The sequence below is a fragment of the Lotus japonicus genome, chromosome 1, assembly GCF_012489685.1.
Source record: "Lotus japonicus ecotype B-129 chromosome 1, LjGifu_v1.2".
Taxonomy (NCBI): domain Eukaryota; kingdom Viridiplantae; phylum Streptophyta; class Magnoliopsida; order Fabales; family Fabaceae; genus Lotus; species Lotus japonicus.
Window position 1 is genome coordinate 48,938,799 of NC_080041.1, and position 14,102 is coordinate 48,952,900.

At 40.1% G+C, this 14,102-nt stretch overlaps 1 protein-coding gene across 1 annotated transcript; it reads left to right on the forward strand.

Annotated features, from left to right (window-relative positions):
- Window positions 1–3,998: 3,998 nt before the first annotated feature.
- Window positions 3,999–6,684, forward strand: LOC130742683 (protein EMBRYO DEFECTIVE 514-like). The gene is made up of 2 exons (XM_057594812.1): window positions 3,999–4,443; window positions 6,096–6,684. The coding sequence occupies exons 1-2, from the start codon at window positions 4,078–4,080 to the stop codon at window positions 6,438–6,440; spliced, it is 711 nt and encodes a 236-aa protein (XP_057450795.1). The 5' UTR covers window positions 3,999–4,077; the 3' UTR covers window positions 6,441–6,684.
- Window positions 6,685–14,102: the final 7,418 nt, after the last annotated feature.

The following is a 14,102-nucleotide window of genomic DNA, read 5'->3' on the forward strand; positions in this document are numbered from 1 at the left end:
TATCATCTTCAGAGCTTCTGAAGCATATACTACTGTTCAAACAGAACATAGTGAGTGCGAAAGCATTTCGTTGGTTACTCTTTGGGCTAAATGCTTCTGATAATTGTGAGTATTGACCAGAGTCAGAGCCTGTCATTTAAACACTCAGAAAACAATGTTAGAGTACCATAATTGTTCATACACAATAGTTAATATGTAATCATCAAAACATAGAGTTGTACTACATGACCAAATCTTGTTCTTACACATTGAAGGCTTCTTATTTAAATTTATATCTTGGTGACATCTATTTCAAGGCTTGAAGATTAACTCTTCGAGAAGATAATCTAATCGATAGTTAACTCTCAGATTGAGAAGAAGATAAAGTCAAGGTTTAGAAGATCAAATGAAGAATCATCACATCAGACAATCATGAAGATATTTCTTATAAAGAACCACGCTCTCCCAAGATATTTCTGAAACCAAGCACCAAAGAGACCAACTCCGTATCTCTTCATAAAATCTACAAGAAATCATTCATGAAGAGAGCTAAAAAACAAATGATTAATTATTCTTAGGATGTAAAATAGAAAGCAGTTAAAAAATATATTGAAGAATGAAATCGATGAAGGAGAACATCTTTTGAATATCATCAGAAGAATATCTGCTCAAAATACTGACATTTTAATCAACTTAGATGAAGATGAAGACCTTCAACGACACCATTAGAAGGAAGTCTTACACAAAACTTCTCTACGTCTCCAAGAAGTTGTTAACTCTATTGGACCAACATGGCCAAGAAACATCAGATGTTGATCAGCGAAATTAGAATGTCTACTCCACATACTGATGACTTATTATCGATTCAAGAGTTAAGAAGACTAACTAACCCATCACAAGTTTCAAAATGTTGAACATCATGTTCATTTGATGCTGATTATATGATAAAATGATGAGTTTCATCAAAAGCCATTTAGAGGAAGCTGAAAATCAGAATTGGAGATGAAGATGCTTAATGAATGAAACATGTTGATGAAACTTGATAAATGTTGAATATCAAACAACAATCGTACGTAAAGCTTCAAAACCTGAAAATTATTGAAAAGATTTGAATCATGAAGTGTTGGAATGGCTTGAAGATTTGAAGCAATCAGAAAACCACACTGGGAAACAAATAACTAGCTAGTAACCATCTTAACTCTGGTCAAAGGTTCTAATAAGAACAAAAGTCTCTAAAAGTATACAAGAATACAATTGTAGACTACACGCTATAGGACCATAGTATATAAAATTACATAAAATAGTTGTTGAAAGACATATCTATACATACAACTGTTGGCTACCCATGACATTCAAATCAAAGAAGGAAACAACTCATCAACGAACATATTCCAACGGCTAGGTCACAACGGGTAGATTTCCATCTCTCAGCTATATAAAGAAGGAATTTGGATCCTCTCCAGCCATTTATTCTCTCCAGCCCCTCCAGCACATTTTGAGCCACAAATTTTACAATCCAATGGTTATAATTAATTTAAGAAAAAACCAAGTGATAATTACATGTATATTCTCTCTCATTTTATACTTGCTTGATGGTGCAGCAGCAGGAGAGGATCTGAATTCATAAACAAGTTGTGAGTGTTTGTGGACATTTTTTTTTTGAAATTCAAATATATTAATTATAATAAGAAGTAAGAGGCTAAGTTCAAGAATAAGACAGTGGGGATTAAAAAACAAAAGTCCTCAACTATCCACACAAATACACATTCACTTAACCCCTAAAAATATAAACAAAGGAACCTCCCAAAATAAAAGAGAAACCCCAATGGAAGCAAAACCGAAGACCTAAACCAAAACAAAAAGTAACACCAAGAGCAATGTCGGCACTCAGGGCGGCCACCACTCCTCCATTTCCTTTGCCAAGCAATGAATAGCCGCCTCATCCCCGCCGTAAAAAGTACAACCCACAAGCTTGCCCAAACATTGGGATCAAAAAATGGTACTTTTGAAGTTTAGGGACTTCTTTTGTATAACTCGAATTCGTGGGAGATTAAAAATGCTTTAAAGCCATAAATATACTACCTCGTTCCTTATTGACTGTCAACTTTGAAGAAAAAAATGTGTTCCTATATATCTGTTCACTTAGCTTTTCAAGATAACATTAAATGATGTTTTTCCATATAATACCCTTGTGAGAGTAATAAATGGGGAAGATAAAATACATTTAAGAGGGTAAAATAAGAAAACAAGTAAAACTTTTTAAAAAAATAACAACATTAATTGAGCTCCTTTAGAGCATCTCCAATGCAAGATTCTTAGTTCTTATTTTTGAGTTAAGAAATAAGAACTGAGTTCTTAACCATTGAAAGTGCTGACATAAAGTTCTTAGTTCTTAAAAATAAGAACTCAGTTCTTATATAAAAGAGTTTTACTTTTTGAATTCTCAGCATAAAAAATTATTTTTTCTCTCTCATCCAAATTACTTTATTACTTTATGAGTTTTGTTTTATTACTTTATGAAAATAAAAAGTATAAATTATATGGTTAATGAGACCTAATGAATAGTGGTAAGAACTAAGAACTCATAGTTGGAGCAAAATTGCTTGAGAGTTGCTTAAGCACATGTGACAATACGGGCCCACATAAATAGTGCTAAGAGCAACTCCAATGGGGGTTGCTTAACCTGGTTGCTTAAAATAAGGTGCGTTCCTTATTTTTCTGCCTCATTGGAGCTTGCTGAGGTGGCGTTGCTAACAGCTCAAAGCTAAGCAACGTTGCTTAAATAAGCAACGCTCCTTAACTTGCTGCAGCTATTAAAAAATTGTTTTCTCTTTCTCAACCAGCAACAAAATTCTCGTTAAAAGAAGAGGGAAGAAGAAGCAGAAGCAACAAACAAAGATAATCCATAAAGGTCACAAGCAGTAGAAAAAAATAAAAAAATATTCAGAAATTTATTACATAAGAGAAGGGAGATGAGCACAAATTTATAAATTTAAAATACAAATTGTTGAAAGTCCCAAACAAAAGAAAAAAACAAAACAAAACAAAAATTTGTTACAGAAGAGAAGAGAGAACCGGAGACGGATATGTGAGGTGAGCACCGCCGGCGCAGCAACGACTCCAAGTCTCCGACAACAATGACTTATTGCATGTCTCTGATCTATTTTGTAAACCCACAATCTCGTGATTGAACCTCCGATGTGGTTGTGGGAAGCTCCGATTTGTTGCTGGAACCTCCGGTATGGTGATTGAATCTCCGATCTGGGTTTGGGGAGGTCTGATTTGTTGCTGGAAGAGTTGATTAACATCGTGTGGGAAGCATAGAGACCAGGGGTGTGAGAGAGATGAAGGAAGGTGTGAGAGAGACGAAGGGGTGATTGAATCTCCGATCCATTTTCTTTCTTCTTCTTCTTCTCGTCTCTTCCTCTCTCTTGCAGAAGCTGCTTCTGGATACTTCTGATAAGGGTTGAAGATCAGATTAGGTTTTATTTTCTAAACCTTATTAAATATTAACACAAAAGCAAGTGGGCTTTTATTATAATGTTAAAAAAATCAAAGCAAAATAACTAACGTGGTGGGCTGAGGCATGAGGGTTCGTAAGTATTTGGGCCTAAAGAAAAAATTGTATTTAATTAATAAATTAGTTTTTTCTTTAACTCAATTAATAAATTAGTTGATAAAAGATTGATTAGTGATTAAGTAATCAGTTACATTTAAAAAAAAGTAATCAGTTACATTTGAATTAATATTTAAATTTAAATGTGGGAATAAAAAATATAAATATAAAGTATAGTGAGACCCTACTAAAAGTAAAATAAGCAACCTTGCATTGAAACAAAATTAACATGAATCGCTTAAATCTTATGTGGCAGCTTGGGCCCACCAAAATAGTGTTTAAGCAACTACTCTAAGAACTAGCATTGGAATGTTGTACGAAAAAAAATTAGATGATGAAAGTGAAGAGTTCTACCACGTGCGTGCGAGTGCACGTGTTACATACTATTTAAAATAGGAAACGAAACCCCGTCTTAGTTAGGGTGTCCTCAGTAGCAACTATCGCCATCATAATCTAATCTAGGGTTTCAGAGTCTCACTCTCATGGCAGAAGAAACCGCACCGGAACTCGTAGATCCCAACACTCCCGCCGCCGCCACCACCACCACCGTAGACATGGACGTCGAAAGCGGCGCCGAACCCGACCACAAGCGTGAGAGGGAGGAAGAGGGTTCCCACGACGACGTCGTTGCGAAGAAGCAGAAGGTGGACGAGGAAAAATCGGTGGAAGAACAACGGTTGGAGAAGGTGGAAGGTGAAGGAGAAGAGCAAGAAGAAGAAGCAGAGAAGGAAGGTTCAGTTCCTGATCCCATCAAGTTGGGATTCAAAAGCTTCGCGTCTTCCTCGGAGATGTTCCATTACTTCTTCAACTTTCTTCATGCCTGGCCTCAATCTATCAATGTTAACGAGGTATTGCAATTTGCAACTACTACTACTCTGTTCTCGCTATTTCATTGCAATTTATGTTCTCTTTGTGTTGATGGCACGCATGATTTGTTTTGATTGTCAATACATGAATGATGCTATTAAAAACAGAAAATTATGAATAGAACAAAGGGTGAAATTTTTCGCGCAATTCGAATGGACTAGACTTGTGACTTGTCTTAATTAATTCCTTGGAGAAAAAAGGGGGAAAGGAATAGAAATCAGAGAAAACAAAAGGTGAAATTTTGTGTAATTAATCATGGGTACAGATTCGAATGGACAAGACGTGACTTAATTATTTGACATTGTGATTTTCCCCTATCTTGGTTCTAGGAATTTCTTTAGATTGATTTTCTATAAGTAGGAATTTCTGAAAATAGTTAATGCCCAGATAGATTTTTTCATTTTTTATCTTGTAAAAACGAAGGTATACCTGGTTACTCTGATGTGTAGCATTGTGAGATTCGTTTCTGTTCATTTTGGTTTTTGATTGAATTAACTCACTCTTGATAAGTTGGGTTACTTTACTCAGTCTGAGAGCTGTTGCTTCATAAGTTGGGTATTACTTCAGTCTCAAAGTTCAATCTCACCTTCTAGACACTGGAGAAGCTTTGCAAGCAATGTGGTAAAAGAAGACACTTGTTATCTATTAATGTCCTGTTTGGATACGGACTAAAAGCACTGATTGGAGCTTATCTACAAGAAAAAGCACTAGATAAGCTCCAACATGTTTTGGTCCGCATCCAAACTGGCTCTATGCCTTTGAAAATTGAGTCTACTGGTCTTCAATTGCAGCTTCTATATGCAATATAGGTGCCTTTGAAAATTGAGTCTACTGGTCTTCAATTGCAGCTTCTATATGCAATATAGGTGCCTTCTTGTTGCTAGAAGAACATTTGCTAGCCAGCCATCTTTGCTGCAATCTATCAACATAATGTCACTGTTATAGTGGCAGTTTCCTTGCATAGGTTTCCCATAAGTTAGCTAGAATATGTTGTTTTATTGCAAGGGTTCTTGAATTGCTGTTCATTACCACCAGAATGTGATTTGACAGTTCAGTTTTACCGCATATTTGCATGTCAGGCTAGGATGCACAGGTACGGGTGCGGTACCGGGTGCGGGTACGGTACCGGGTACGAGGTACGACATTTTTAGAAAATCCTAGGTACGGGTACGTTATAGGTACGTTAATATATATATATTAAAAAAAATATAAATATATATATAGTGAAGTATAAAAATAGATATCAAATAATCTATGTTACATAATATTATTAATTACATATAAAATCTCTCAATATTCATATATCTTGCATATAGTAACAATTCAAACACATGGTAAAGCTTGTAAAAAAAAACACATGGTTTCAAAGTACCATGGCGTACACCCACGGAGTACCGGTACCCGGTGCGGGTGCATAGCCAGTTTCAAAGTACCCGTGCTTCACAGATGTCAGGATTCGTATGTTGAACTTCATGATGCCAAATGCCACCTGAGTGTTCAAATTTGGATGTAGCACAATTCTTTTAGAATGTTGTTCTCACTATTCAGTTTTATAACTTGATGTTAAAGTAGCTGCAATCCTGCAACCTTAATTTTTTTCTTGCTGAATCCACATTGATTTGTTGTGTTGCAGTACGAACATATGATGTTGTTGGAATTGCTTAAGAAAGGGCATGCAGAGGCTGATAGGAAGATTGGTGGAGGGATTCGCGCTTTCCAAGTCCGCAAGCATCCCGCCTTTAGTAGCAGGTGCTTTTTCCTAATCAGGGAGGACGGCTCTACTGACGATTTCAGCTTCCGAAAGTGTGTGGATCATATTCTTCCCTTGCCAGAAGATTTGCATGTGAAATCTGAGGCGAACAAGGCGCGAGGTGGCGGTGGAGGGGGAGGAAAGCATCATGGAGGAAAAGGGGGCAGAGGGAGGGGTGGGAGAGGTAGTGGGCGTGCTTATGGGAGAGGAGGAAAGGGGAGATATTGAATGCAGTAGTTACTGATGGTCCGGGTTTTATTTTGAGATCTTAAATGTTTTCTGTATGTGGCTGGTGCATGTCATGTTTCCTGCAAGTAATTTATAATTTAGATTTTGACATTTTGGTTGGCTATAGCCTATAAGTTATGAAGTTTTTGGGCTATATACCACGACTCAGAATTATTTTTTTTTAATGGCGGAAACTACGCAGCTGAATGAGCAGTGGGTTTAGTTTGCTGGACTTGATAAGAAATGTTTTGACTCAAAACTTGAGTTTGATATGAACCATTTTTTCCATTGAACTTGACTCGAATGAAGCATGTGAATTGTTCCATTCAGCAGCTCGTTTGAATAACATGAACCAAACTTGTTGAGCAGCACTTGAGAGCGGTAAGACTAGATGGTGACTAGTGTTGATTGGTTTGGATCAATTAGATGAAATCGATGATCCAAATCAACATAATTTGTTCATGTTTATTGGGATAATGGTTCGTTTAAGTTAAATCAGAACCAAACTAATTGTTTTCATATTAGTTATAATCTTTGGTTTTGGCCCCTTAATCTAAAGTTTTGGCTTGCTGCCGGTAATCAAGGACTAATTTAAAAATTGCAAAAAAGGAAAAATTCAAATTAGAGAGCAAATATCTAATCATCAATTAGTGCCGTCCGCTTATTATAATGAAAAATCATGGTGGTGAACAAACACACCATTTTTCTTTTCCATGGCTATCTCCTGGCGGGCCTAGGGGTAATTTTGAGGTGGTGTCTTTTTCCCAGGTTGTGGAGGTTCCATGGGAAGTGCCTCTTAGGGTAAGTTTTGATCGTTTACTCTCGCATGGGAAGTGCCTCTTAGGGTAAGTTTTGATCGTTTACTCTCGCCGGTGGGATACAGTGGTGTTGAGGTTGAAACTCGAGATGATGTTGATGAGGTTTTTACTATCCCTAAACGAAGAGTTCGCCCTAAGAAGGTTAAGTCTGGCCCTATTAATGCTCCCGTTGAGATTGAGGAAGAGGTCGTGAAGGGTCATTGTCCGCAGCTTGATCTCATGGGTACCCCGCCGAGGCCTAGAGGTCGCCCCAAGAAAAATCATAAGGATTCTCGAGGTTCAAAAGTAGCAAGTTATAGGCATCGTGGTCGACCCAAGAAGTCCAAAAGGGGTCGTCAAGGCTTGTCCTTTACTTGCCGTGAGAGCCATTTATCGATGGAGGTGGAAGGTCCCTATGAGGTGGCGGCTTCTCCGGCAACTCCACTAGTTCCTCCGAGTTCTTCGGTGGTGGATTTTCACCACCCCTTCTGGGAGTTATTTCACTCGAGCTAAGAAAGCGTGGTTCATTGGTAAAATGGCGGGTTTGAAATATCCTGAGAGTGATTTGGAGGTTGTTTGTGGGCTAGAGGAGGAATTGAGGGAGGCTTTTGCTTCTCATACAGATCTTTAGGTGTCCTTTGTGAGGTTTGGTCCTGGGGTTGGGTGTTTTTGCGCGGAGTTTTAATGTGTTCAGGGATTGTATTGAGTGCTTTTTCTTGGCTGGGGTTTTTGCATCTTTTTTGTTGTTATCTTTGTCTTCTTGTTATTTGCTGTCCTTTTTTTTCTTGTAAATTAAGTTACTCAAATAATATCGGTTCCATAGTAGTGTCATAGTTTGTTATTCAACGACGTAATTGGGATGAAACCCCATATATAGGTTCCTCTTATCGTAGCTAGTTTTTAGGGTAAATGCTAAAGTTGGTCCCTGAATTAAAATAGCTCTCATAGTCCGTGAAAGTGGCAGTCGTCGGTCAAGTTAGTCCAATCGTTAGTTTTGGTCAACTAACGAAGGTGACATGCTGTTAAATGCTGACATGGCAAACATCAATCAAATTAGTACCTAAAAGTTGACAAATGACAGTCGATTTAGTCCCTAACATAAAATTCAACATTTTGCAAAAAGGGATAAGGGAGGATTTGAACCTAGAAGGGATGGCAAAAACAAGCACATTGTCAGTTGACCTACACAATTCAATAACAATAATATGAACTAACTTATATTTATTTAACTTCTAGATGTTAAATTGAAAAATTAAATTCAAAATTTGACAAAAAAGGAGTGTAGGATTTGAACATTGAACTTGGGGTGGCAAAACAAGTCATTTGCCCGTTGAGCCAAGCGATTCAATGGTTTATATGTGAAATCACTAATATTTATTTAATTTCTAGTGTGTAAATTTGACACTTGTTAATTTGTAAAAATATTACTAAACTAATTATTTATAACGGTAAATATGAGTACATATCGAAATGAGGATGGATATATTGACTCCAGGAGTAAGTTAACAAACTGGCTCCAAATCTTGACCCTTGCTTTTATTAAAAACGAAAGGCTAAGATTGATACTAAAAAAACTCCCATGTGATCCCTCTCTGCGTGTCTAGCCATTTTAATCATCCAGAGACTAACATCACATGACACCTTCAGAGAAAAAGTTGAGCATTTTCCCCTATCTAGTTTTTAGGCTTAATTCCAGTTTAAGTCTCTGATGTTTCACAAATGTGCGGTAAGCACCCCCTGTGTTTAAAACGTGCGATCAAGGTCCCTCATCTATCTAAAACGTGACAACGATGCCCTTCCGTTAACTTCTGCTGGGTTCTGTCGGTTGACCAAACAGAAATGCTGCGTGTTATTTGTTAAATAGAGGCTACTAATTAGTGACGGAAATAATCCGTCACAAAACCCGTTTACATAAAAAATTGCTCTACCGAACCTTCACAACATCAAGCTCTCGTCCAAACACGCCTTTACTACTCATCCCAGCACCACCGCCACCGTCCTCCTCTTTCTCCTCGTCACCGTCGCAATCACACCGCCGACAACCACCGTCCTCGCCGGTAGCCCCCACGTAATAAACTTACAGTCACCCAGCCTCTACCCCGAATCCCTCTCGTGGGACCCAAACGCGCAGCGCTTCCTCGTCGGATCCATCTGCCACCGTGGTGGTGGTGGGATGGAAGAGGGCATGAACTGACATCCCCAGGATCGAAGAATTGAAGCACAGAACTTAGTGTCATTATGGAGGCGCGATCTGGTGGTTTCTTTGTGGTGGAAGTCTCTGCGCTCAACAACCCTGCACCCAGATCGCGATTATCCCTTGTCCCATTTCTACCCGCAAAACCCACACAACAACAAATCTTTCAAAAAGGCACAACCGTAGTGTACAAGAGGAATTAATGGTTCATTCTGGCTCTATTGCTCTGGCTTGGAGGATCTTCTCAATAGAATTCAAACGAAGGTAGATTTGGTACATAGATTTTTTACAATCTGTGCGATTCACATCAAGATTATGACTGGGTTACTCACCCAAAAATACTATATTCAATTGTTGAATTGAGTGGAGGGTGGAATTATCTACTGGTGATCTTTTCTGGTCTGCTGTATGTATTAGTTGGAAAATTGTTATCTTGGTATATTGCTGAGTGTTGGTGATATTTTTGGTAGAGATCGTGAGGCTTGTTAATGCAGCAAAGGGTGATGATGTATTGCTTTTGCTACTGTTGATGTTTGATTTTGATCTGAATTTAATAAGTCTCGAGATTGCTTGTGTGCAGAGGGATATTTTCTTGCTCATTCAGATTGATTCTGTAACACCCTCTAATCCCCTTGTTTATTTATTTTTTTTTTTTTATTTTTTTTTTTTTTTTATTTTTTTTGATATAAATGGGGCAACAGCCCAAGAAAAACACAAACACCTAAGGAACAAGTCTGGGGAAAGAGACCCCTACAATATCATCTCTAAGGATGGGAAACAAAGAGTTGGGAATATGATTATGATCAAAATTACTGGTTGGGGAAGAATGTCCCAATCTGGCTAGGTGATCAGCACAGCGGTTAGCCTCACGGTAAATCCATTTGAAGGAGATCTCCCATGATTGCCCCGCTAAATAATGGATGTCTCGGATTAGATCAGTACAGGGGTGACCCCTATGGCATTTGACAGTGATAAGGTCACAAGCGACCTTAGAATCCATTTCCACTATGATTTTTGCTGGCCTAATGGAAGAAGCTAACCTGAGACCTTTGAGAACTCCCCATAATTCTGCTCTGACAGAGCTACACAGACCCAGGGAGGAATAAAAACCCGTCAGAACTTTCCCTTCCCAGTCCCTGATCAGACCACCACACGCCGCCCTTTGATCTGATTGGAGAACTGATCCATCAGTGTTGAGTTTCAGGGTTCCATGATTTGGGCAATTCCAAGCGATGAGTCGTTCTGTTGACTTAATATTAACCGGCCTATCTGGCCTAGTCAGATTCTTTGTCACTTGGTTTGCAAAGCTGCTTATCAGGATGGTTATAGCATCAGAAATGGCAGATCGGTGTTTGAAAATGAGATCACACCGATCTTTCCAAAGGTACCAAGCTGTGATGCCAAAGAGGAGGGGCCAGCTAATTCCCTGATTGTGGACAAAGTCTCTTTCTAGGTTTTGGCATAGCCAATCAGTAGTGCCAAGGCTGAAGAAACGGCTCCAACTGTCCTCATCTATAAATTTTCCCCAAACTGTTTTAACATCATCACAGTCTCTAACAGCATGCATAACTGTTTCCTCTGCTAAATTGCACCTGGGACAGAGATCATCATCCAACCCTAGGAGAGCTAGGGGCTGATGAACCATGAGTAGTTTGGACGGGCGGAGGAGACGGAGGCCGGACAGAGGACGGTGGCTGCTGGCCCGCCGTTAGAGTAAGGGGGCGAGAGGTACCCACGGCTAGGGAAGCGTTCACCTCGCCGTGCTGATTAGGCGCCAAGGAATCGTGTGCGCTATCCGGGACAATGGGGTCGGGCGCGATGGACCCATCGCCCGCGACAGTCAAAGGTGCAACTGGGGAGCTTGGCTCGCCTAGTTTCCTCTTCTTGGGAGAACCATCGCCCACCGGCGAGCTTCGCCTTTTCTCTCTAACCTGGACCGGAGAGGGCGCCTTAACGTTCCCAGAGAGAAAGGCCTCCAGCAGATCGGCAGTAGAGAACTTCATATTTCCTGAAAAGCAAAAAGGGAGAATTATAAAAAACGAAGAGATTCGGAGGAAGGTGTGAAGAAGACGGTAAAAGGGGGAAACCTAATTGAGGGAACAACTTGGAGCCCGGAGGAACGCCAAGTAGTTCAGCGCAACTGAAAAGAGGAAGCTGGGATAAGACCCCAATAGCGAAAATTTCTCTAGAGGAGGAAGATGTTTGGGGAGAATCGGGTATGGGTTTGGGACACTATGTCCAATAAAATGGAAAAAATGGCTCTCCCTTCCTTCTGTGTGAATGACGAGGGGTAAGCAGGGTGGACGACGACCCGGAAGTATCGGCGGGCCAAGTAAGATTCGGAACCAACCTGATAAGGAGCAAACCGTTCTCGACCGGACCGGGGCACCAGAACGACCCAACCGTGGGTCCCCAGGGATCGAGAATCTGCTTCAAAGAAAAAATAAAAGAGGGCAGGGGAAGGCGCCACATCAACACTTGGGTAAGAAAGGATGAGAAGGGGAGTTTAACGCCAAGATCAAGAAACAAGTATTCATATACAAAGAAGAAGTGGGAGTACTTGGGGTCATTAAACACGCGGTGTTGCCAAGGGCGGTCTTGCCCCCGGGATCCGGTGGTATGAAGAAGGTCCTCTAATAACGGGGAACAACAAAGCCCACTAGCCCTGCGGGCAAGGTCAGAAACAGAGCCGCTGGTAGAAAGCTCTGATGGTTGATCAAGGATCCCTTGTTCAGGAGCTTCCGAGATGGGAGAATGGAGAGTGGAAAAGGTTGCCAAGCGATGAACTTTGATTTCCTCCGTAGAAGAAAGGGCCCCAGCTGAGGGCATCGTAAAAATGGAAGAAGAAAGAAGGGATTAAAAACTAACCAGGAAGGGACTGTGAGAAGAGGAGCAAGAAGGGCCGGAGCTTTGAGTTCGCAAGATCGGCGAAAGGAACCAATATGAGAGCCATGGACGAATATGAGAACAGTTGACAGTAAGTGATGAATGATGGAAAAATGAAGAATTTAAAGGCTAGGGAGAATAGCGGTTGGGAAATCGTGCCTCGACGTGGCAAGATAAAATGATTACTCGAGGGAGTGTGAACAACGTGTTAAGCAGAAGGTTACAACGGCTGAAGCTCATTGGTTCAAATTCAAATCGACAGGTTCAATTGTGATTTGAAGGGGCATTTCGGAAATAGCAGTTGAGGTTCTGCAGATTCATTGACCTTTGCACTGTTTCAGCACATTACATGTGGTGTGCACGCGTCAAGACATCGTGGACTCCGGCGGCCACAGCTAAAATCAAGGCGAGGGAACCAAGCGTCATCGTCGCAAGCCCGCTTGTGGACTTGAGCCGCCAAGGGAACGTGGCAAGACGCTCAAAATGTTAATTTTAAAGCTTTAGGCTTAATAGCACTTTTGGTCCCCACGTTTCAAAAATGTGCAATATTAATCCCCCACATTTGAAAATAGCATAATGGTACCTCAACGTTTATCTCCGTTAGCAGTTTTGGTCCCTCAGCAATTTTCCGTCCAAAAACTAACCGTTCGGAGGGTAAATATGTAATTGTGCAAAAAAATAATTAATTAAAATATTAACAACACTTAAAAACCAAGAAAAATATCCCCTTCTTCATCTCCCTCATCATCTTCATCAACCTAGAAAACCCAGAAAAAAAATATTCCTCTCCAAAACATCTTCATCTTCCCTACAAATATATCACCTTGCCCATAAAACCCAGATCAAACACTTGGATTCATTCTTCCATGGCTGGTCTTCAACAATGCAATTTCTTTGCCAGGCACAACAAACTTATTTTTTTGACAATAACCATCAAAAATAAATTAAAACGAGACAGACCAGATATAGAGCTACATGAATATGAAATCAAAAAGAACCCCGTAGCAGTAGTAACAAACTCAACCCTCAAGGCTTCAACTCTGTCCATATTAGATACAATTCAGGAAATGAATAGGATTGGAGATCAATTGAGAATACGGGAACCCTGGAGCTTTAGCACTCAACCAAATCCAACTCTTGAATTGGATAGAATCCAAAAGTTCTTCTGCAATTTGAACCTGCAATTTTGACCTCCTATATAAGCATGCTGCAGAAAATGAATCCACTGTGAAAAGAAGCCACAACAATATAAAGCCACAACCACAATAAATTAAACCCAGTGAAAAGAAGCCACAACCACAGTAACAGCAAACTAAACCCAGTGAAAGCAACGAAAGCAACGCCCCTCCGCCGCGAATCGCACGACCAGACCAGTGCCACCATCGTGCAAATCACGCCGCGCCGAACCACCACCGCATAGAGACCCAAGTCCGCTGAATCACCACTACTTCATCTCGCCCACACTTATGCCCAGATCTGGGTTAGGAGAAGCTGAGGGACGAGATCGAGGGATTCAACGGTGTGGGTTCAGTGAAAGGATTCAACGGTTCTGTGTTCAGAGAGGAGAATTGGCAGTGTTGGAGGTTTTTAAGAAGGGGAATTTGAAGGGAGTAGGATGACAGAAGAAGAAAAATGTTGATTTTGTAGATGAAGATGAGGATGAGGAGAGAGAACAGAGATGAAGATGAGAAGATGATGAAGAAGATGAGTGTCCCAGATTTTTTTTTATTAATTTTATCAATTTAAATTTTATTAAAATTTCCAAGTCAGCAAAAAACGTTAGTT

What these genes read in the sequence shown, in the direction of transcription:
- LOC130742683 (XM_057594812.1), top strand. Translation starts at nt 4,078, where the DNA reads ATGGCAGAAGAAACCGCACCGGAACTCGTAGATCCCAACACTCCCGCC. An exon ending in AATCTATCAATGTTAACGAG is followed by an intron (nt 4,444 to 6,095) that starts GTATTGCAATTT and finishes GTTGTGTTGCAG; the next exon opens with TACGAACATATGATGTTGTT.